The sequence below is a fragment of the Lolium rigidum genome, chromosome 3 (genome assembly GCF_022539505.1).
Source record: "Lolium rigidum isolate FL_2022 chromosome 3, APGP_CSIRO_Lrig_0.1, whole genome shotgun sequence".
Classification (NCBI taxonomy): domain Eukaryota; kingdom Viridiplantae; phylum Streptophyta; class Magnoliopsida; order Poales; family Poaceae; genus Lolium; species Lolium rigidum.
This window is the reverse complement of record NC_061510.1, coordinates 110,554,432-110,579,393: the sequence shown is the minus strand read 5'-3', so window position 1 is coordinate 110,579,393 and position 24,962 is coordinate 110,554,432. Positions and strand designations below refer to the sequence as shown.

General features: G+C 46.0%; 2 protein-coding genes across 5 annotated transcripts; both read left to right on the top strand.

Annotated features, from left to right (window-relative positions):
- Positions 1–8,519: 8,519 nt before the first annotated feature.
- Positions 8,520–18,162, top strand: LOC124702167 (phosphoinositide phosphatase SAC8). 4 transcript variants are annotated; one of them, XR_007002362.1, is made up of 20 exons: positions 8,520–8,718; positions 8,828–8,902; positions 11,652–11,779; positions 11,907–11,998; positions 12,134–12,191; positions 13,029–13,085; positions 13,166–13,199; positions 13,422–13,502; positions 13,582–13,691; positions 13,826–13,912; positions 14,008–14,085; positions 14,640–14,704; positions 14,865–14,963; positions 15,095–15,194; positions 16,497–16,605; positions 16,684–16,756; positions 16,842–16,935; positions 17,036–17,099; positions 17,331–17,411; positions 17,558–17,593. XR_007002362.1 is itself a non-coding variant. In XM_047234283.1 (20 exons), the coding sequence occupies exons 1-20, from the start codon at positions 8,535–8,537 to the stop codon at positions 17,827–17,829; spliced, it is 1,797 nt and encodes a 598-aa protein (XP_047090239.1). In that variant the 5' UTR covers positions 8,520–8,534; the 3' UTR covers positions 17,830–18,162. The 4 variants fall into 4 exon arrangements, 3 of the variants coding, with proteins under 3 accessions (XP_047090239.1, XP_047090238.1, XP_047090240.1); XM_047234283.1 differs by lacking the exon at positions 17,036–17,099 and adding an exon at positions 17,702–18,162 and having other exon boundaries at positions 13,585–13,691; positions 17,558–17,624; XM_047234282.1 differs by lacking the exon at positions 17,036–17,099 and adding an exon at positions 17,702–18,162 and having other exon boundaries at positions 17,558–17,624.
- Positions 18,163–18,905: 743 nt separating this feature from the next.
- Positions 18,906–19,629, top strand: LOC124702168. The gene is made up of 4 exons (XM_047234285.1): positions 18,906–19,081; positions 19,170–19,249; positions 19,339–19,401; positions 19,474–19,629. The coding sequence occupies exons 1-4, from the start codon at positions 19,012–19,014 to the stop codon at positions 19,585–19,587; spliced, it is 327 nt and encodes a 108-aa protein (XP_047090241.1). The 5' UTR covers positions 18,906–19,011; the 3' UTR covers positions 19,588–19,629.
- Positions 19,630–24,962: the final 5,333 nt, after the last annotated feature.

Genomic DNA, 24,962 nt, shown 5'->3' with positions numbered 1-24,962 from the left:
TTGGGAAGGGCTTGTTGTGGAAAACCATGCACCTTCATAGCTACTAGGTGATTTGAGAAGTGGCAATTTGTGGTAAAACTTGATTTATCTATGATTTATCTATGATTTGAGAAGTGGCAATTTGTGGTAAAGACTCCATGAGTAAGTGCCACTCTTTTTAGGATTTTTTTGCACATTAAATGACTCATTTAACTAGTTAATCCCATTTGTTGACTCTCGTTGACCAGCCACTTGAGGGTAAAACTGAGTATATTGCACTAGCCGGTATTAGCACTCGAGGGGAAAATTGAGCACACAAAAAATGCTAGTATAAGACTCGAGGGTATACCCGAGTATATCTAAATTTCCAGGGTTAGACTCGAGGACACGTGCAATTGTTGACGCGTAGACGCGGGTCGCGGTGGAGAAGTCGAGACGTGCAATCGTGGACGCGTGTCGCGTTGCGAAGTCCAAGACGTGCAGACGTGCACCGGTGCACGCGTAGGACGCGGGTCGCATTAACCACCCCTCGCCTTTATAGACGCCTCCTCGCACTCTCTCTGTCACTCTCACTCGCTCACGCATCGCCAACTCTCTCACGTCCCATCATCTTCTCCAAAGCAAAAAACCCTCTCCCTCTCCCTCTTCCTCTTCCTCCGCCGTAGAGATGGACAAGGAGAATGCCAATCCCATCGTCGAGGTGGGCGCAAGCGCGACGCCTCCATCTTCGGCGCCGTCCCTATACGGACGACGACGCCTCCGCCGCCGCCGCCGCCGCCGGCAGCATCGGACGGCTGCTGCCGCCGGTGGCGGTCGGATCCCGGCGGGATGGGTCGACCCCTACGACCCCGTGCCGTACGTCCCGCCCCCGAACCCCTACGACACCTCCCTGGAGGACCCATGGAACGAGGTAACTACGGTTTGCTTCCTTTTTTGTTCCCCATTCCTTTTTGAACCCTATTTTTGCTGGTGTAGATGGATCCGTAGATGGATGAGTATTGGGCTAATATTTGCGCCGATTTTATTCCATTTTGTTTTGATCACTTCTTGATTTCGTTTAAGATTTGGGGTTCGGCTGTTCGGTTAATTTATGCAAGTAATATTGGATCTCAATCAGTTAATTTATGCAAGTAATCATGGGATCTCAATCAGTTATTTTATGCACTAATCAAAAGATATCAACCGTTTAATTTTGCAAATAATCTCGAATGTGTTCAAGTTTAGATCTAGTTCAGATCTAGAATCGTTTCTTTGCCTATGATGAATGGTTGGGCACAAATTTTTACGAGGGAGGGTTCGGCGAACCATTGCTGTGTACAAATCTGTTGTGCATGAGCTTTAGTTCGCTAACACCTTCCCTGTAGATATATAATCATGTCCACTCTAATCGAGGCCGACTCTGTTTTTCTTAACTTTGTTATCATGTACGTTAGTCATCGTTGCAACTCATTCACTAGTTTCCGTTTGATATGGATCGGATGTCCGGCAGCGACGTCGGCAGCGACGAAGAGGAGGAGGACGTCAAGACTCGCCGAGTCTCGCGGAGGCTCGCAGGTCGGCCAGTACATCTCCTACTTCGCCAAGGAGGTGTACAGGTGCCCCTTCGCACCGGGAGACTCGGCGCCACGGACTTCAACTGCCTCGTCACGCATGCCGAGAACATCGGCAACACCTTCCCCAACGTCGGCACGACGGTGAACGTCCACTCCTTCCGCGCCAAGCACGGGCGCTCGGCATGCACCTCCGCAGCTTGCAGCGGGTGGAGATCTCCGCCGGCCGCATGCCTCCGCTCAAGCCCAAGGCTCCCAAGGGGAGCAAGAGCAACAAGTGGAGGCGAGCCGGATGGGGTAGGCGGAGTCCCCGGACGTGTGCTGCTGCTGCTGCTCGCCTCCTAGTTTGTTGTTGGGATCCCTTTGTTGTTAGCTAGGGATCCCTTGTTGTTATGTTAATATGATGGTGCTCGTGAAGAACCTCGTTACTATGTTGGCTGCCGTGTATGCAGCCTATTATCTATCCATATTATCTAGGGATTATCTATCCCTAGTCTACTATATTTTGTTGGCCGTACTTAGTTTTCTTGATTTACTATGATCGTGAATTTATCGTACATTATCCTGGAGATTTGCTTCTAGATTTAACTACATACATATGGACCGGAGGGAGTACTAGATTTGCTGCCATATTGGGCAAACAACGAGGGCCAAAAGGCACAAATAATTGAAGAAAGTCGAAATGCAAGCTTCTCTAGATTTTATACTAATTTGGTGAAAAGGACGAGAGAGAAAGAGGGAAAAAGGTGCACTAAATAATGCCAATTTGGGGCCGAGAGAGACAGAACCCAGCTCCCGCTCACGTGCAACCAAACGCTTCTCGTCCTGTCCCACGCGGTCCCTTTCTACCAGCCCCACGCGACGCGAGCCCACACGACGCGGCCCCACACGACGCGGCCCCACACGTGACGAACGGTCAACTAAACGGGAATCCTGCCGTCTGAGTTGCTTCTGCGGGTTTCAGACAAACGTTTGGGGGTAAAACTGAGGAAAAACTAAGGAGCTGGGGAAAACTGAGTACAACTAAGGAACTGAGGGCACGAAAATAGAAATCCCTTAAATATAAAATCATGTAATGTGTAATTTTTTTGAATACGAAGAACATTTTTAAGCTAAATTACAAATTTGAAGATTGTGCTATGGTTGTGGCCATGAGAGTGTGACGCCGATATGTCTTTTTTCCGAGAATACACCCTAGAAGGTGTATCAATCATACAGAAGATAGGCCAAGACGGCCGATACAACGCCAAGAAGACTATAACTCTAGTCCACAATACACCACCACTCCACGATACAATGGCAAGCGACAAACAACACACCCTCAGAGCATCCCTAGCAGTGACTGAACTCGTCGAAACTAAAAACGGCGAGTTCATCCACTCGAACTTTAGGGTTTCATTGATTTTAGGTGTGGCGCACAATAGAAACTGAATGGACGAACAGAAAAAATGAAATCAAATTTTCGCGGGAAATTGTAGGCGATAAACTTGCGAAATGTAAAGAGTTCGATGCTCCGATTGAGCTTACATACAAACTTAATTTACATATAAAATCAAAAATTTAACTACTAATCCTCCGCCACGCGACTACTATGACCAAAAATTGACCCCGGGATGGTCACCGGGGCCTCTACGCACGGCGGGGGACGGCTAGGCGACGTAGGTGGAGGCTGGAGGAGTCTTACTCCATGTCGAGGGCGATGACCTCGAGCTTGACGCGGCGGACGCGCGCCTCCGCCTGCGCCGCCTCGTACGCCATGACCCAGCGCATGTTCTCCTGCTCCTCGCGGCGTAAGCACACGCGCCTCCGCCTCCGAAATGACGGTGATATATTGGATCACCGTCGCCTCCTTCGCGTCGTCGTGGATGTAGTCCTCGCTGCTGAGGTGAAGCGCCGGTGCGTCGTCCTCGTTGTCGCTGTTGTCAAGGCGAAAGCGGCGGGCGACACGAGTCGCCGGATGAAGACCCCTCGTTGCTATTCGCGTAGCGCGTGAGTTTCCTCGGGGGTGTGAGCCCCTAGTTCGTCCACCTTCGTGCTGACCGCTTGCGCGCTCTCTCGGAGCGCACCCACTTCATGCGCTCCGCCTCCGAGCGGAAATATGGCGGACGAGGCGCCGCCGATACGGCCGCCTCCCCTACCAGATCTTCCTGTGCCAGCATGGGGAACAGAGTGAAGGTCGCGGCGGAGCGGATTGAGCGACGGAGCGGCGGGAATTCCTCGCTGAAGTGGGAGGGTATTCGCGGTGCAGTTGCGGATGGGAGTAGGGTTTCAGAACCGAGCTCCCCTCCCTGATCTGGTTAAATATGGGCCGGGCGAGATTTTCTCGGGCCCCCGAACTCGGTTTGCGGGCCAAACCGCGAATTCAGGCATAGATCTGGGCCACTTTTGGCCCGAACCCGTAAACTGGCCGGGAAAGTTCGGTTCCGGCGTGTTTTACGATTACTGCTAGAGATGCTCTCAACACACTCGATGATAAACGACTCTCATTTCCCAATATTCTACCACGAATGGCGAGAATATGAGCACATGGCTTTAGGACCACAAAACGAACCAAGCAAGACAACACCGAAGCTTGACCTCGACTCCAAGTCAACCCGAACCAACGTACCTCCCCTCATGTGCCAAGAGGAGTCGGCGGGAAGAAGGGAGGATCTTGACAGACATGGGAAGACACCGAACGGAGCGTCTGCCACATCGTACATTGCGCCCCAGAAGCGCAAGCCTTGGGCCGCGACCAACACCTGTAGCACAACACCACCCCGAACTCCATATGCCGCATCGGTCCCTCTCCGATGGCCTAGAAGATGTCTTCAAGAAGATAACGACACCTTGGCGCCGCCGCCGCCTGGTCCTTGCACCCTACCTAGGGTTTCCCCCGACATCAGAGGAGAAGGAATGTATGGTGAAGGCCAAGACCATGCCTTCAGCAAGGTAACGACGCCTGCAGGTGTCGCCGTGATCAGGAACGGGCACCGCCGAGCAGGACTTTTGCCTGGCTATCACCGCAACCCTGACGCAGCCGTAGAAGGTGGGGGATGAGGTAGAAAACTGTTGGCTTTATGCACCGCCACCCAAAGGAGAGGAACATCGAAGATGGTGAGGGTCATGGCCACCACCGGCAGCACCACGCAACAACCGCCGGCCAGATCAGATACTCAATCCCGCATCCGACACCGGGCCCTCGACCAACTAGCCCCCAACTGCCACACCACCATGGTGCCTGGCAGCAGCCGCTAGCGCCGCCACGCCGCCCTAGCCCAACCCTTGCCGAAGGCTACCGACGGACCCGAGGCCACTAACATAGGCATCCCGGATGCCTGCCGAGGAAGGTACCCGGAGTTTATTGAAGGCCCATGACCCGAAGGTTATGAAGCCCGGAAGCCCACTAAAGTATCAACTATGGTAAATAGAGATAGATTAGGAATAAAGAGACTTGTAACTTAACGGGATGAACTCAAAGAGTCTCCCGGCGTTTTGTAACTTCTGTAATATGAAACCCTCGGCTTCGCCTCCTATATAAGGGGGAGTCGAGGGACAAAGAAGGGATCAATCTCATTGTCAACATAACCCTAGTTTTTAAGCAGTCGAGCACCTTTTCGGCAGAAACATTCGAGATCTACTTGCCCTCTACTTCCGCGAAACCCAAGTCTACAACTTGTAGGCATTGATAAGTTAATACCTTGTCAATTGGCGCCGTCCGTGGGGACTAGAGGCGACAGGGAGCTGATCTCGATGGCATCGTCAACATCTTCGACAACGTCGTCAACATCTTCGGTAGCAAGCAACGCGATGGACAGAGGTAAACAGATCAAAACTGGTCTCGTCGATTTTGTACCTCACCCTCCCGCCCGTGTGGATGCATATGCGTATCTGGAGGAGCCCACCGGAGGGGGGCGCACCCCTCATCACCATAGAGGCGCCGGACTCGCTGGGGAGGGCCGCGGCAGCACGGTGCAGCCGAAACGCCACCGAAGAAGGCCGCCGCCACCACGAGAAAAGGGGAGCTGCCACTTGGGGGAAAGCCCTACAAAACATGATCATGGAGTAGCAACGTTGAAAAAAAAAGGAGGATGAAGAAGACGAAGACGGCGAGGGCAAGAACCTCTTTGTTAGTAGATTGAATCTATGGCTGCCCATCTATTTATAGGAAAAAAAATAAGTAAAGGGTTATCCCTAAGAGCTCTAAGCTCCCAGGGTTGGACGAGCCTGTGGTTAATCTGCAGGTCACTATCGTGGGACCCACGTAAAGGAAAAAGATACGTTCTACTGATTGTTTTCTACCGATATTCTTTTGTCCCTCCGCCCAATACCGTACCCCTGCTCCGCAATGCTGCTACCCCGGTCCCCGGATGCCGGCGAGGCGGCGGCACCGCCATCTGGCAAACTATTCCGGCGGTGAAGGCGCCCCGACCCCGATGAACCGGCGGATGTGACATCCATGGCGCATCCGTGGTTGTGGGGCCTCGAATCCGGCGAGGGAGCGGCAGTAGCCGGTGGTGGTGGCCGCAGTTGGGACAGAGCTCGTGGCCCCGTACTGGCTCCAGCTTCACCAAGCACGTGTGGTAGTGGTGCTGGACTGCTGGTAGTGCGCGCGGCGGCTTCCAAAGAAGCAACCCCGATGTGTGATGACTGATGAAGAACGCCGCATCTTGACACTCGGCGCCTGCAAGGATGCCGCTCGAGCGGTGAGCGTCCAACCCCACCTGCCGCGCGAGGCTGCTACCTCCGGTTGCCGGCGACACCGCCATTTGCCACGACGCTGCAAAAACAATCCCAATCCCCCCTGTTGCCTCCTCTTACCCCGACCCTTCCTCACTACCCGATGTGGCCGGGCCTCCTCCGCCTCAATTCCCGCCTCAGTTTTGAGGAGGCTATGAGGTGGCCTCATCTATCGATCTGGAAGCAGCAGCTCAGCCTCAGCGTGGCCTGATGGCCTCCAGACGGCGGCACTGGGGAAAGAGGATCGAATCAGGCAGCAGGGGATTTCTAGCGCCTCCCAAGTGGCCGAGATTGCGGTGACTAGAGGCGGCCAGGACCTGGGCTTCGTGTTTGTGCAACGGGATGAGGTGCTTAGCTCTACGAGGGGCGTCAGGGGATGTCGTCCTAGAGAAAAAATCAAGTCAAATTGCTTTGCAGCTGGTCCGCCATGGCAGTCGCTTGCTCACCTGTTGGAGTTCCTGCGGCTGGTCAGCTGGCCTGATGTGCTCACTTGGGGCTGCAGCACGTGCAGCCGACTCGACTTGGTGGTGCGCGGGCTTCAGTGCTACTGTAGAACCGAGCCATCCCGGCAGGTGGTCCGTATCACGGATTCACGGTCGCCTGCAACAAGAAACTCTTCTGGAGGAGCTCTGTGCGTATCGACAACGATTTCAGGCAGCTTGTTAGAATTAACAATGACACCTTCTAGCCGAGAGGTGAATGTTGATACTGTAGTACATTCCAGTGAGTTGTAGGTTTGTTTGAGCCTTTGACGTCGCTGGTGTAGTTGACTAGGGATGCCTATGTAAATAATGATGAATGTTGATAGTACCAAATCGATTATTTGAATTTGTTTGTCGCCCTCAGTCTTAATTATTTAAAATACCTAGGCTACTAATATTTCTAGGTAAGCATATGTTTAGCTCAACGTGAGAGCTATTGAGTGTTCATCCGAATGGTATTTTCTTTTTGAATTTTGCATTCTTGGAGCTCAAAAATGTATACAAGTCTGAGGCAATAATGACCAAGGAGCTCAGATTAAAATCTCACGTTTTTACAAATAAACATATATTATTTATGGTTGTATAAATAGTTATGGTCTTCATACTTGAAAGGGGCGACCTTTACATCCCCTACGGATAACTTGATTCAAAATGTTGTACTTTGCTGTCTCACGTATGTTATATATTTTGGTTAGATGCCATTGATATGGGGGTGCACCTTATGTCCATGATATAATTTTGATTCAGGTTTATGATATAGATAAGCACAAAATTAAAAGGTGGTCCATCAGGTTTGCCCTTGATGCGTGTACACATAAGAAGGGAAATGATTGATTTATTCGACTGATAAGGACAGTTTTTATTCTGATGTTTGTGAGTGACTCAATATTTTGAATTTTGCGTTTCATAGTCGAGACTGTGAAAGTATCTCAGATGTTTGTATCAAGATTTCTATGTGTAATATCCTTTACCAAAGAGTAAACATTTGTTAATAAATTTGGTTTCCTTCTATTTGTCCATCTTTGCTTGCGTTATTACCTTCTCAACTATACTCCAGAACCATATGAGCCCTGTGCTCGGTCAATGAATTTTATTGAAACTGAAAATCAAATTATTTCCTAACTGCAATTCTTTGTCAAAGACATACATTGTTGTTCTTGAGAAAAAAATTTGTATTTTACTTCAACAATTTTACTTAGTACTCATTATGGGCACAATAGGAAAGATTACACAAATAGCAAAAACGGCGCAGCAACGCGCGCAAGGCCCTTCTAGTTAGGGTTTAAGGGTGGATAGCTTCGCAGCAATTTTCTTATTGTTCCGGGTACGAAAAGATGCGGATTTAACTAAGGGCTCATTGACGCTAGCCGCTAGGGCCTGAAGAGATAAAATGAGGAGATGAGATTTGCGTGCGAACTTTTGGGAATCCGAACTGAACCGGCCGAGGGTGGCCGCAGCAGATCAGAACGGGTCACGCGGATCTCGGAAAGGCAAAACAAAGAACCAGTCACGCACGCCCGTGCCCGTCTCCAAACGGAAAAAAAAACCTGTCTGCGCGAGTCACGCCGAAAACGCCTGGCGCCGGGAGAGACACCTGGCGCTGGCGGCGGGGCCCACACACCGTTTTCCTCCATCCACCCTCGCGGCCCCACCTAGTAATAAAGCCGAGGCTGGACCACGCGTGCGTGGCACCACGTCAGCATCGTCTGTTCACGCTGTGATCCCCGTTTCGGATCCGGGGGGAAAAAACCAGCCTGATCGAACTCCAGACCAGACCAGAGCGGCGACGGAGCCCGCCTCGCCGATGGCCACCGACGCCGACGCCGACGACGCCCCGCTGCTCGCCGAGGAGCCGCTGCGGCCGGGGTCCTGCAGCCGCGAGCTCGAGCTGCGGGAGTTCCGCGACCGCTACGTCTTCCGCTCGCTCGACGGCGGCGGCGCCTTCGCCGTCGCCCGCGCCGACGGCTCCCTCCGCGCTCTCTCCCCAGGTCAGGTCGCATCCCCCAACCACCAGCCAGCGTAGCCGGGCGAAGTCCTAGTCTGGATTCGATTGGCCTCGTTTGTCCGACTCGTGAGAAATCATCTGTTCGCGTGCAGAGGAAGCCGCGTCGGGGAGCGACTGCAAGGTCTCGAGGATACACGGAGTCGCCGGAATGATCAGGATGCTCGCAGGTGAGTGAGTCAGTGCAACCGTCACCATTTCTGCGCGCGCTGGCGGGTTTGATCAAAAGGCCAGCACCAGCTTTATTCCCTCAGCTTTTAGGAAAAGCAGATTTCACAAAGCCACTTATCCTTTTCGATATATCTTTAGTAAAACTACAAAATCTACACGAATTTCGCGTGCCTGGCTTGAAGCAGACCTGCCCGTTACCGATTGAGCTTCCACTCGGCTCAAGTAATGCCTTGACATTCAGATGGCTTAGCACCGACGGGAACTAACATAGGCTTGGCTGCTCCACCACACTTGAGCCATGCCGACAGGCGGTTTTACTCCAGGACACTATAGAACCGTCATCTTGCCCTGGACCGCAGCCCTGCCTGCCTGCCTGGGGCGTGCCTCTGCTCTGCGCCCGGGCCCTGGTGGCTGTGTCCCACTGCTTCTGTTTAAGCATTTATCCGTCTTATACCCACATGCCTATTCCGCTTCTTTTGTTTTTTCTGAAGTTGTAAACTCCTTTGGTTGAATGGGTTATATTGATGGAAATTGAGAGGTTTTCCTCCTTCCACCTCACTTTTCCGTATGATCAAAGTACATGTAGCCTTATGATGCTCTATTCTTTTAAGTTGCCCTAGTCTTATAAACTGGTGTTCTCCCTGTAGCTTGAATGATTGCAGCTGGTTTGTTTATGTCCAGAGGCGGTGTGAGGCAACATTTTGTGGTTTGTGATCTCCCAAAACGCTGCGTAGTCTGAGTGCCACGTTGCCAGAAAGTGTAAAGACTTGGGTACTGTGATGACGAAAATATAGCCAGGGCGAACAGAAAACAAAACCCAAGATACAGGTCTTACCATGCAAACTCTCTACTTTGTGGTGTAAAGTTTATCAGAGTTGTGCATGAACCTCAGGTGTACCAGTTTATCACAAGTGGTGCTCCTTTGGTTAACTGAATTTATTTCAGTGCTAGGTAGGTTTGGAAAATATTTTCTGACTTGGCAGCCATCAGTTTAATGCGATGTTTTATTATTTATTACCCCGCTTTTCTAGTTTTTGCTGTGTCCCTACAAAATCTATTTATATGAATTTCGTGTGCCTTGGCTTTAAGCAGACCTGCCCACCTGCTTCTACCCGTTATCGTGAGCGACTAACATAGAGCTTCCACTCGGGTCAAGTAATGCCTCGACATTCAGATGTCTTAGCACCGAGGGAAATTAACATAGGCTTGACTGCTCCACCACATTTGAGCCATACCAACAAGCGGTTTTACTCTAGGACACTGTAGAACCGTTATCTTGCCCTGGACCGCAGCCTTGCCTGCCTGCCTGCGGCGTGCCTCTGCTCTGCCCCCGGTGGTTGTGTCCCACTAGTTCTGTTTAGGCCTCGTTCGTTTGTTGGGGATTGAATCCAGATCTGGAATTGATCCAAGCATGGATTGGGTTGATCCTGTCCAACAACCCAATCCTCGCTAACCCCCATTCAACCCTTTCACGAATGCACTTGTAGATTTCAGCCGTTCTGTTAATCCCAATCTCTGTGTTGCCTTCGTCTTCATCGCGCGTTCTAGTGTCGTGGAAATTATTCCATGGGTGGGGTGGCGATAATTTTTTTCCAGACCAGATCAGTGGAATGTGGGCGGGATGGGCCGGGCTAAAGTTCCATCCGGGGCTAAGCGAACGCAACAATTTTTCTAGTGTCTTTACCGCTGTCTGGCTAAAAAACCAAGATTGACCCCAATCCAGACCATTCCCTGCCTCGAAGGGAATAACCGAACGAGGCCTTAAGCATTTATCTGGCCTGTTGGTGTCGTCTTATACCTACATGCCTACATGCCTATTCCGCTTCGTTTGTTTTTTCTGAAGTTGTAAACTCCTTTGGTTCATATTACTGGAAATTGAGAGTTTTTCCTCCTTCTACCTCACTTTTTCGTATGATCAAAGTACATGTAGCTTATGATGCTCTAAACTTTTAAATTGCCCTAATCTTATAAACTGGTGTTCTCCCTGTGGCTTGAATGATTGCGTCTGGTTTGTTTATATCCAGAGGTGGTGTCAGGCAACATTTTGTGGTTGAATAATGACTATTTATCCGCTTGTATTTTTTTATTCCCATCTGGCTCTGTACTGCTACTGATTGTGACATCAATGAAAACTGCATGAAGATCTGTAGAGTTTTTTTTTTAAGTAAGATCTGTAGAGTTTTAGTACTATATAAACTTCCATTTTGGCAACATATATATTACTGGATAGTGTTTACAAAACTACAAATTAGCAGCTAGATTTCTTCTATAATATATATTGACTGAATTGGGTTTGTGATCTCCCAAAAACGCTGCATAGTCTGAGTGCCACATTGCCAGAAAGTGTAAAGACTTGGGTACTGTGATGACTAAAATAGCCACGGCAAACAAAAAACAAAACCCAAAATACAGGTCTTACCATGCAAACTCTCTACTTTGTGGTGTAAAGTTTACCAGAGTTGTGCATGAACCTCAGGGTGCACCAGTTTATCACAAGTGGTGCTCCTTTGGTTAACTGAACTTATTTCAGTGCTAGATAAGTTTGGAAAATGTTTTCTGACTTGGCAGCCATCAGTTTAATGAGATGGTTTTATTATTTATTACCCCGCTTTTCTAGTTTTTCCGGTGTCTTTTCTGTATGCTTTCCACTATATGACTGCTAGTTTGTCTGCCAAGAACATTTTTTCGAAATCAGTTTTTTCTTTGCCGGAGCGGGTGTTCCACATTCCCAAATTTTGTTTTTATCAGGAAGCTACGTACTTGTCATCACTTCTCGCAAGGATGCTGGCTCTTATCAAGCTTCCACAGTTTACCATGTGAACTCGATGAAGTTCTTATGCTGCAATGAGGCTATAAAGCATTTAACTTCAGACGAAGTATGTCAAAGATGAATATTCAATGCAATTTTACATAAATTTGTTCATAACAGGAATATGATTATCTTTATATGGTATCTTTGGTTGGTGGGAGTGCATTTTAACTTGATTATACATCTGCCTGCAGAAACGGGATGAGGCATACTTCATGTCTCTTTTGAGAATTGCAGAAACTACTTGTGGACTCTATTACTCGTACGACAGGGATTTGACATTGAAGTAAGTATTTTTTTCATGCATGTCTCAAGGAAAAGGCAGCTGAAAAAATTGTTCAATATGCAGTTTGGTGCAGCGCATGATTATCATAAAATTTGTTATGTGCATGTTCTATATCATATGAGCTGTTATCTGTAGTTTGCAGAGGGCATCAAAGCTGGCTGCGGGGAGGGTACATAAACCATTATGGAAGCAGGTTAATGATGGTTTATTATGTACATTTTAATTTTTGACTAGCTGAATTAACTTGAGCTGCTACAGTCGTAAAAGCATCCGATCTGAGATTTCTCAGTCACATGAGAAATGATTTTCTCTACCAAGTTGCACATCATGAAGCCTAAAGTTGCACACAAATATGTGTGTAACTACGTGTAGAAATGTGCAACTGCCTAGTGAAAACTGAACCAAATATATTTAGGTGAAGAAGTTTGCCCAAAAATATACCTAGGCTTAGAAAAGGGAAAATTGCAAAATTTTAAAACCGTAAAGATAGCTATATAACCCAAATGAACGTGGTGTGCTTGCATGGCTCCATTTATCAGCATACTGCCTTTGGTGTTAGGTGAGCCATCACCACTAACTGCAATGTTCATTGGAGTAAAGATACACAGTCACACACTATAGTATTTCAGCATTGGAGTATGTTGGGTTCCTTCAGCGGCTTAGGATATTTTTTTCTTGCATGGGCCATTTATGAACATATTGCCTTTGGTGGACGCTGGGTGTCAGGTTGGATGGCAGGTAAGCCATTACCACCTGCAGTAAAGATGCACACTGTAGTTTTTTGAAAATTTGGAGTATTGCTGCGCACCCTTCGGCGTCTTAGTTTTGTTTATTCTCAATAATATGCATGGCATTCGGAAAAGATCAACAAGAGAATTACAGACTCGCTTAAAACTATCAAACTGCACAAGCTTTTCAGATTGTGTTATAGCCCTGGACAATTTTGTCTTTCCTTATAAAGAGTCTGGCAACTCATCAAAGGGCCTTTTTCATGTTCACTGCTCTTCAAGTAGTTAAGTTTATTTTTCAGGCTGATCCACGGTTTGTTTGGAACAGGAATTTGCTGGAGGAGCTTATTGAAGCTAAGGTAATCCTGTTTGAAGGGAATACAACTTTTTCCGACTGTCCCTTTCAGATGTACTTACCTTTTTATATGTTATATTGCAGCTTGATGAGTTCATCACCCCACTGATCCAAGGAAATATCCTAAATTTGCAAAAAATTCCCTGAAAATATCATACAGTATTAACTATATTGGCACTCCTTACTTGTGTGTATGGTGTGCTTGCCTATTGGCATCTCTATGGTATCCAGGAGGGCATGTCTTCTCATTGCGCAAATGCACATGGTGTCCCCAATATTTGTATTTAAGCACCTGGAGGAGAATATGCTTCAGGAATTTGTCCAACCTTGACTATTTTACGTTTTCAGACAGAGCAATTTACCTTGAAGGATGGACCAGTCAGAATAAATTTGTTCTCTCGGAGATGCAACAGGCGTTTAGGTTGTGCATTTTTCGTAGCATTTTGATCAGAATGTATCAACTGGGAACTCACATTTCACTGACATCCATTCATGCATAGCAGGGACAAGAATGTGGAGAAGGGGTGCAAATCTCGAAGGTGCCACAGCTAATTTTGTCGAGACAGAACAATTGGTCGAGTATGAAGGTTTAACGTCCTCATTTATACAGGTGATTTCATGATCCACTGGGATAAGCTTCTTTGGTGGATGATCGTGACATATTCAGACGAGAACTTGATACTAGTATTAGTGCTATGTTATGTGATGGCATTCATATTTAGTATTTAACACCTCACTTGTTAGGTACGTGGCTCTATTCCTCTTCTCTGGGAGCAAATAGTGGATTTGAGCTACAAACCACGACCCAGCATTATTGAACATGAAGAAATGGTATGAACAGGTTCACATTGACATCAATTTTCCTGCCTAATGGCCACTCACTGAAAATAGCTTGTTGACCTCTCTCCAACTACTATTGCTCACAGACGAAAGTTGTTCAACGCCACTTTCATGATCTTTCACAAAGATATGGAGATACACTAGTTATTGATCTTACTGATAAAGTAAGTTTTTGTATTCATATTGATGTTGTATTGTCGTGAACTATTGTTTGAGCAAACCAGTTCAGGATATATTGATTTATAATACGATCTTTACATTTTGGGCTACACAAGTATTGAATAACTTGTGTAGGATCAAGCACGGACTGTGCAGTCTATCCGTAAAGAACATTAATTGCGCTTGTGTTATTATATCAGTCCTTTCTTTGCTCCAGTCCTAGCCTGGGTTAGTAAATTGAAAATTAAACAGGAAAAAATAAAATGGTCTGCAGGACGGTAGTCTTAGCTTCTTGAAAAGATTAAAGTGTCATATTACCTCTTGAAAAGATGGAAATGTCATATTAACCCTTGAAAAAAGGTTCAACGGTCCCTTGTTCAACTCCATTTGTTTGGAAGTTCATTTTTCTGGTACGGTGCACATTGAGGTGTAGGCGTGTAGCCACTCAAATTTTCCTGATTTGTATTTGGTGCAGTAATCTAGACCCCATACGCATTAATTTGTTTTAGGCCGTAACAGCAGAAACAGATGATACTTCATCTGACCTTTTTTATTGCAGCAAGGTGATGAAGGAAATTTAAGCAATGCATTTGCTGCTGAAATGGAGAAATTTCCCGATATCAGGTGCTTTATGAGTTTATATTTCCTGAAAATACTTAGCTATTCTTTCTATTTATTTTTATTTGAAAAGCTCTAAGCAATGAAATACTGACCATCTCACAGGAATTATGTGTTACATCATATATAATTTTTGTTTGCTGATAATGTTGTCCTTTTCTAACAGGTATGTGCATTTTGATTTCCATCATATTTGTGGTGGAGGTAACTTTGATAACTTGCAAGCTCTATATGATGCGACCGAGGAAGCTATTCAGAAACAAGGGTAACTTCTAAATACCAATTACATCACCCTTCGTTTTTCTTGATACTACTACTTCAGTATCCATTTAAGCTACTCAAGGTTTAACTGTGGCAAGTAATTTGCTCTTGATTCATTTTGGGCCAGCGGAGTAGATATTTTCTTATGAACTCTAAAGGAGATATATTGTTGGACCAAAATGGCGTCGTTAGGTCCAACTGCATAGATTGCCTGGACCGAACAAATGTTACACAGGTCTGTTCCACCTTATTTCTTTCCAATTTGATAAACAAAGTATTTCTGTTCCAATATCAGTAATTTGGTATAGATTCTCATTGGAACACAAAGTTAACAACTTGCAAGTCCATGACTTCACACACACGCACTTGACCTGACTACTGTTTGCAACCTTGTGCTCCTACCACTGCACTCTACTAGACTTTTCACTCTAATCAAGTTGAGTTTCTTACATTAAAGCATCACCATTACAGTTGTGTATTAGACAGTTTTCTATTGCAAAACTCAAGCACACCCTATTTATTGCAATTAATCCACATTAGTTAAACATTAATATAATGGATTACCGAGAAGATTCCCTACACATTGCAGTGGGTTTACATCACACAGTCATAGAAGGAGTCGAGAAGCTGAAGAGACAAGGATTTCTTCAAAGGGGGTATCAGGATTGTATCATGTGGCTGTCATAGCCTCATCAAAGTGCAGATATATGACTAATAAATGCTTAAAGGGTATTAGTGATTAGCATTATAAGATCTATAGATGGGAATTGTCATATTGGCATTCCCTGGGACACCAGTGCTGACTCTGATCACCTTATCAGAGGCACAAAGACTCGCTTCCACGAGCGTTTCTTTGTGGAGGTCTTTGTTGTTGCCGCTTGGAACATCTGGAAGCAAAGAAATGCTTAGATTTTTGACAATGCTAGCTTTAGCCTAACCACTTGGTCTCTCCCCTTCAAGAAGTATCTCCTTCTCCTAGCTTTCAGAATGAATGAAGAGCTTGCAGGGCCTCAATGACAGTTTTGCACTTAAAAAACCCTAACATAATTATTGGCATGGTTCTGCCTTACTGCCTTATGGTTCACATCTCTGCATTACTATACCAGGGTAATATTTTTTCTATAAGATGGTCCCTTAAAGCAAATATTCCCGTAGAACTAAACCGAGGATCACCCCCCTTATAGCCTGGCTAGACACTCTGTAGTTCCTTTGGGTTATGCCCTGGGCTGAGCCCTTTTGTACATTCTCTCCCTCAATCTTGTACATATTGTTCTCTTTTAATAAAATTTACTGTCGGGGCCCCCCCTACAGTTTTCAGCTCAAAAAAAGGATCAAGATGAATGAACACCAAACTGGACTAAGATAAAATAAGAAGATAAAATACACATATGGTTGATGTAGTACAATTTTAAGGGCCGAACTAAATGTCCATGTGATTTATACCATCCTACTTTTAATGATCTGATGAACATGGTGCCGAATCATTTCATATTAGTGTGGTGAATTCCTTTTGAGTGCACTTTCTTCTGCTTTCCAGAGTTTCCTTGCAAGAAAATCTCTAGACTTGCAGCTGCAGCGAATGGGGGCATTGTCATCAGCTGAAAGTATTTCTCAATCAGATAGCATTCATGATATATTTAAAAAATGTAAGGTATGCTGATGTTTGTCTGGTGCATTAGATGGTTTTACATGCATCACATTCATGCTTAATACATGATTGGCAGTGTGGGTTGAGCATGGGGATGAGCTAAGCCTTGAATATGCTGGTTCTTATGCTTTAAAAGGAGACCTTGTGAGGTAATTTCTAGCATAGCTTCTACATCGATGTTTCCTGAGTCAACTTTGTTTTGTGCAACTTTCATGACCAACTCAAATAACACAGATATGGAAGGCAGACATTGCCTGGATTAATTAAAGATGGCATGAGCGCTCTTTCACGGTATTATTTGAACAATTTTCATGACGGAGTGAGACAAGTAAGTTCCACTCATATAATCTTTTCTGATATTTCTTAGGAATTATCGTGCAATCTATGCTATCATGAATAACAACCCTACGTTTATGAGTGGATTTTAGGTGTGTTTCTTCAGTGAGCTTCTAATGCAGTTGATTCGTTTGAAACAAAGCTTCACATGTTGAGGTGTAGCAATAATTCCTTGTGATATGCTATGCCTCCTTTATGTTTTATAAGGTTGCTGCTCACGCGATACTGCTTTAAAGTTTTTTGTACAATTATAGTGCACTTAGTGTGCAAAATCCAGCCATTTGATGTAGTGCTTCTGCTAGATTATCACTTCTAACACCTGCTTTTAGGAGTACACAAAGTTGTGCTGACGTATGGTTATTTGAAAACTTCTATCTTGGACTCTAGGACGCTCTAGATCTGATCAGTGGCTACTACATGGTCAGCAAAAGCAGTTCCTCTCCTTTTCAAATCATCGGATTCGAACCGGTAATCAGAGTTGGTCATTTTCCCTACCTTCGTGTTCATCCTCTCATTTCTGTGATGAGCTTTGCAAGACTTTCTATTCTTAGCCAGCATGTAACTATGCAAGCAGTTCTGATCTCTAATTTTGCATTTGTTGGAAACAAACTCAGTATCTTCCTGTGGCGTCAGCAATCATAGTTGGTGGTATTACTGTCACAACATTCACTCTTAGTCAAGGTCTGCCCTCATATATTCGTCTTCAGTCCAATGGTTCCTATTTAGCACATGTGTTACTAATATTGCCTCATCTACAGTTGGACGGAGCGCACAACACCTCATCTCCTCTGTTATCTTTGCTGGTCTCACAGCCGGAATGGTAGCCTTGGTGAAAGCAAATGGAAAGCAGCTTTGTTCTAGGCCCCGGTTGTGTGGTCTGATCTAATTCGTTACCTTTGTTTCTTCTCCAATCCTCAGAGCTTCGTTGTTGGATGGATGAATGTTAAGTTCATAGCAAGTTGGTTGTCCATTATCATGATTAAAGAAGGAAAGAGGTCGGCTTGCTGTCCAGTAAACTGGTTAGATTGTCCAGTTTCCTAGTACATAGTGTATTGTGCAGTCAGAGACACACCACCTTGTAGTACTGTAAGTGTAAATGTGTTGTGCAGTCAGAGACACACCACCTTGTAGTACTGTAAGTGTAAATTTTAAAAGTTAATTTGTAATACGGATTTGACTGCACAGTTTGTATATCTTATATTTTGTGATCTTGTGAATACAGAACGACCCACTTAAAATTAACAGTTCGGCTGACACTCTTAGCCCAGAGTGTTCAGCCTAGGGTGAGTAGTTGGATCTTGCATAACGCAAAAAAGACCAGAATCTCTATGCACATGGGGATCTTTCTATCAATAGTCGGTTATTAGTCACAGCTCATTACCCTAGCTTGAGACCAAGGTGTGTTTAGGTTTGATCAATTTTCTTGGGGCCGCTTGCTTGCGCAGATTTTTATTAAAGCTTCATGTGCCCTATCTATGTTAAGGATGTTGTTCTTTGCCAATACCGGACGGTTTCTTTGTGGCTTCCTGCACAGTGCTCCTAGGCAGCATGCAGTTCAAGCATGCTAATAAAAGCGAAGAAGAACAGACACATGCTACCTAAAAATAAGCACGCCAAGCTTTTCGTGGCAAGCCACACATCAAGATGGCCAAACGTGTTAGCCAGCAAAAGAAATTCTACAGCTCGCTTTCATGCCTTTGCTGGCTGCTACCCGCATTGTGAATTCGAATTCACCTTAGATCAAGGTGCGGCTTTCCCACATTGCTTGGTGCCAGTCATACATTTCTCGTCTCAGGTGAATGATTTCTATAAATGTCTGTTTATTATGTTGGATTTTGGCAACCATGCTGGTCGTTGAGATTTATTTGACATCTTCTCTCTTTTCAGTTTTCTGCATCAAATACTCTGCCTGGTTGACCTGAAATTTCTGAATGCAGGATCTAGTAGCTGGCGGTTGTTGCCTCTGATAGCATTGATTCCCTTGATTGATCACCAAAAAGGATACGGACTGGAGGAAACGGGATAAATCGAAACAATTTCGCTGCACTAAACCTAGGCGACCCAGTCCATGGCAAATGTCGATGATCCGAAGAATGAAACATCGTCTTGGTCCATTTTCAATTGGAAAAACAAAGCAGGTAGGGGAGCAATCGTTTCCTTCATGCAGTTGGAGGGATACAGACTACTGAACCTTCTCTGACCTCGATGTGAACTATCTGCTATCAGAGATGGAGGGGCCAAGTGATGTTCAGAAACCAAGAATGAGAAGCACGCAAGAGATCCTCACTAAATACAAATACGACGGGGTATTTTCCATCACTGCGTGTATGTTCTTTATTAGTAATTGTTTGTCTTTTGCTTATTTACTTATCTAACTTTATAAATTGCACTGCAGGATGCTGCGGCGGCAGCGGCTCATGCAAAAGAAAAGCTCCTGGAGCGGAAGGAAAAACTTGAGGTAAAATAGTTTACCCCGACTTACATATGATGATGAGATTAGGTCTTGACAGTGTTCATCTATCTTGAACAGAGAATGGTCCAAGAATCTGCAGAGCTAGAGAGCGAGTCGGAAAACTTCGCAACCCTCGCCCAGCAGATTACGAAATCCATGGAGAGCAAGAGGTGGTGGAACTGGAGAGCATGAGATATATGCGATGTGATACCAAAGCGAGTAAGTTGTGGCGTGTCTGGGCAAAAGCTAAAATGTGAGAGATCGAGACGTTGCCCTTGGCTTTAACAAGTGCTTTTCTGCTGTCAGCGTCCATAGCTGAGTTAGCCCTGTGGTGTGATTGTGATTGTGATGGCTGATGACCATCCACTTAACTTGTCACCTTCAGGAGCTGAGTTTCGGACGATCGCATAAATGAAGCGAGGAGGCGGTGCGTGGAGCTGCGCGCTCGCGGCCACGTATAGCACCTACCAGCCATCGGTTGGAGGCTTGTCTGGTTGGATGCCCATTGATTTTTTTTTTCTTTGGAAGAAGATGACCAATTGTCCATTGATGCAGCCATGAGGGCACGGCTGATGCAAACTCAGTTTAGCTCCTTTTCTACTTGACTCTGACTTCCTCTAGTTTAGTCGATATTCGGTCGTCGTACACACTATTCAGTTTAAACTGAGTTTAAATTACGATAACGTCGTGATGTGTGCGATACTAAGAATAGGTCAGGTCGTCCTGTGTCAGAACGGATTGAGCTTTAAGACTGAAGGTGGGCGATGTTCTGGTTTGATATAAATTACTCATTGCTGATTTTACGAACATTTAGATTTTAGCACATGACCTTGGCATTGGATTTTTTAATCAACGGTGAATAATGGCTCTTAGGCTGGATTGCTGCCACGTGGCAGCTACTGAATGCGTTGGCTCCGCGGAAAACTTGCTTTGTAGTGGAGTCCAAAAGAATATCGGACGCATCCTCATACGGGGTGAGTGCTTACACGAGGACCTCGTGTCCTGCTGCCGGCCACAGCCGCCGTTCCAAGCAATTTCTTACTAGCCCGTGTTTAATTATTAGTGGATCCGATCAAGATACCGAGCGGCAGGACAAAGCATCCCGCGCGCCGTCCATGCACCAACAACCACCTCCTTCCGTCTCCGTCCATGGAAAAAGGAGAGAAATTGTCAGCACATTTGCTCTAGGAAGGATAGACAACACAACAGCAGGGCGCTGTCATCAGTTGGCTAGTTGATTACTCATGTGCTAGCGGTTAGTAGATGATCGAGCTTTAAACCAAATCAATCGCCCATGCACATTTCCGAGCCGTCCCACCTTAAGACGATAGGAACGAAGCGAGCCCTGCTGCGTTCCGAGGTCGGCCACATGCAGGGACCTTGTTTTGGTCGGCATGCCCGATTGTGCGGTGCAGGGGATGTCGACGTGCCTGTCTCCCTCGCCGGCCTGGGAGCGCGTCCATGGGAGCGATGGCTATCTGCAACACTCATGGGAGTAGTCTGATTAAATATCCAGTCCACGTTCACGTAGTGACACTCGCGTCCCTCAAAGCACCCCATGCCAGGCTCTGGTCGGTCATTTCTAGGAAGCCACCCTTGCCGCATGCTATTCTAAGAACGTGGCGTACGAGCGACTGCAAGTGGCTGAGATGACGAAAGCTCTGACGGTACACCAAATAAGCGGCGGGAGATTTCCGGTAACCGTCATAATTTCGTCCACCTGTTAGCTCTACTCTCATCGCCAAAATCCAAATTCATTATTTCCCCCTAGTCGAGCTCTTACCCTTTCGAGATCCAAGGCGATGGCGGGAGCTTCTTCGCCGGCTATGACGAGGAGCTCAACGTCCATCGTCACCAGCGTGTCTTCTCCATCTTACCTGCCTCTGTTCTGCTGGATCCCCTTCGATGTCTTTAAGAAAGCTCTAACCATGGATGTGGTAGATTAGATCTGTAAGCATGGTAAATGTGTGTAGATCTATCCGTAGATGTGGTAGATTGAGTTTGTATGGAACCGTAAATCATGGTTGGGTTTGGTGCGGTGTGGATTAACTTATTTTGGTGGTATAGAACTCTTTTGCATTAAGCCCTTGATGGTGGATTTAGGTTGTATGGAACAACCCTTGATGGTGGATTTAGGTTGTATGGAACCCTTTTTCATGATTTCCATATAACTGATGTGCTAGTGCTAGACTGCCAGTTCCACAGTTTAATTGTTGAATCTTTCGTAGGACATCATGCCTTTCACTCCGTGGAGCATGACCATGGTGCAGATGCCTTCCACTCCGTCGAACACAACCATGGTGGCGTTGCCTTCTTCTCTATCCAGCTCACCAACCTCTGCGCTTACTCCTACTCCCCTAACTGTAAGCCTTCTATGTTGTGCTTACCATTGTCATGATGTCTTATGTAGGTCGACGTCACTGCGCAACTGATTGTCATGCTTAATATAGTTCATTTATCTTATGTAGGTCATCCCGCCTTCTCCCGATATGAGCCTTCTATGGCTTGGATGGTGCCTGACAACCCAAGAGTTGATCCAAATATATACCATCCCAAACAACATATGGTGTAGGAAGCAAATCTATCATAGTTTGTCCTCAACAGGGCTTGTGAGCAAGTCAGGGGCGACATCGACTGTTCCTATGGATTCAAAGAAAACTAGCTTGAGAGTGTGCGCAATGATGTTCTTGACTTCACATGCCACCTCAGAAAGTGGAGAAAGAGGTGGGCGGTCACGTGCAAGGTTAGGAATGCTCCAGGAGTGACATTTTGTAATGAGAGCACAACCATGATGATGGACAAGGAGAAGCTGAAGCCGTACCTCATGGTTATATTGCACATCACTGCTTTGTTTAACATGTTCATCCTTCCTTCCCTTTTTATACAGAGTTCAACTAACACAATGTCTTCTCAATATCAGCAAACCCCGAAGCACAAAACACACACCCATTATGAACTACCGACAGATGAAGACGATCTTCGAGCCATCATTCGTGCATAATGAGATTCTCTTCACTCCTCGCAAACTTGTGGCTGTTATAAACTACCTTGCGGACAATAAGGCCCATGGAAGAACCCATGCTAACATGACATGGTCAGAGAGGAGGATCTCCCTTAGGACATGGCTGTGCAAGCACCACTGTTAGTGGTGCTGCTTTGCAACTGTGTCTGATGGTGGTCGTGATCTGCTGAGGTCATGTATATTTTGGGAGTGACGTGGGGGTACCACATCAATGTCCATGAGTTATGGACTTGGGTTTTACCGAAGAGGATGCGCTAGTGTATTTGTCGGCGTAAAAACAACACACCACAAAGAATGTGTTTTGCCTAGCTTCAGGCCCCTAGAGGGAAAACCCTATGTACTACTTGTATGCTCTTGATTGATGATGATTAGGGTTACAAGTTTGTTGTGATGGCTATGGTGCACTGTAGGTTGTGTATTGTGGATTTGTCCTCCTCATTGATCCCTCCTGGTCCTCATATAGGAGGCCAAGTCTCAGGGCTCCTAGTCGGTGACATGTTCGGATACCCATGCATGGGCTAGTCCTTGTGTTGCACGCGAGGTTACTGGGCTTCGGCTGCTTATTGCGTTCGAGGCTTCATGGGCCTTTAGTTGGACCACACCATGTATGGTAATGGTGGGTATTCGACAAAGTATGTCCCCGTCTAATATCCATTCCACTAAATAGGAATTGATGAAAACTTCATGCATGGAATGCAATATTTTGGGAGGTGGTATATATACTACCTCCTCTGATGATGAACTTGTGATGCATAATGAGCTATAGAGGATTAGCTCGTGGTGCATCGGTAATTGTGGTAGCTACAAGCTACTATTAGACAATACCACCCATAAAGATGAATTGTTTAGCTTAAAAGTCCTTGTTCTATCCGACGTATTGTGTGTTACATGTTGGGTGAGCCCCAAAAGAGCCCCCGGGATCACTTTTCAGTTTTCACGAGTGTATTCAGTTTTAATAGTACAAATTATTGTAATTTCTTCATGATATTATACGAGCGTCGACTCCATATTATTTTCATTTGTGGGCATGGAGAAAGTTATTGCATGTGCAAGACAAGGCTAGTGGGCATAGTGGTGACAAAAGTTGTACCTATACCTGGGCATGGGAAGTCCAGCTCAAAAATCCCGGGCCAATCCTGAGGCCAGACCATGCCACCGGGATGGGCCTGGGCCTTGATTTTCTGCAATTTAGTGAAGAAGCCCGGCACGCTGCTTGAATCCTGACGGGCCTTATCTCTGATGGGTGAACCCTGGGCCTGATTTTTTGGCCCAACGGCTGTGCCAGGTCGGGCCTAGGCCTAGATTTGTTGCATGGGCTTTTGTTGGCCTGGCCTAGCTCGATAAATACCAAGGTATAGTTGGCCATCGACAAGAGAATAATAGAAATGGAAGTTCTTGTTCTGCAACTGACAAAGGGTTAGCCTTGTCAATGCCCATGATGATGGACTTGGGTTTCTAGGAGGGAGGGCAATGGCGAATTGATGCGCGTAGATGTACACGTCCGTTGGGAACCCCAAGAGGAAGGTATGATGCGCACAGTGGCAAGTTTCCCTCAGTAAGAAACCAAGGTTTAATCGGACCAGTAGGAGTCAAGAAGCACGTTGAAGGTTGATGGTGGCGAAATGTGATGCGGCGCAACAACAGGGATTCCGGCGCCAACGTGGAATCCGCACAACAAAACCAAAGTACTTTGCCCCAACGAAACAGGTGAGGTTGTCAATCTCACCGACTTGTCTGTAACAAAGGATTAAACGTATCGAGTGGAAGATGTTTGCAAGAAAATAATAAAACACAAGTATTGCAAGTAGAATTTATGCTATGTAAAGAATAGGACCGGGGTCCACAGTTCACTAGAGGTGTCTCTCCCATAAGATAAAAGCATGTTGGGTGAACAAATTACGATCGGGCAATTGACAAATAGAGAAAGGCATAACAATGCATATACATGATATGATAAATATAGTGAGATTTAATTGGGCATTACGACAAAGTACATAGACCGCCATCCAACCGCATCTATGCCTAAAAAGTCCACCTTCAGAGTTATCGTCCGAACCCCATTCAGTATTAAGTTGCTAAGCAACAGACAATTGCATTAAGTATGGTGCGTAATGTAATCAACAACTACATCCTTAGACATAGAATCAATGTTTTATCCCTAGTGGCAACATCACACCCACAACCTTAGAACTTTACGTCACATCGTCCCGGATTCAATGGAGGCATGAACCCACTATCGAGCATAAATACTCCCTCTTGGAGTTAAGAGTACAAACTTGGCCGAGCCTCTACTAATAACGGAGAGCATGCAAGATCATAAACAACACATAAACAATAGATTGATAATCACCATAATCATAGTACTCTCTATCCATCGGATCCCGACAAACACAACATATAGTATTACAGATAGATGATCTTGATCATGTTAGGCAGCTCACAAGATCAAACAATGAAGCACAACAAGGAGAAGACGACCATCTAGCTACTCGCTATGGACCCATGGTCCAGGGGTGAACTACTCACTCATCACTCCGGAGGCGAT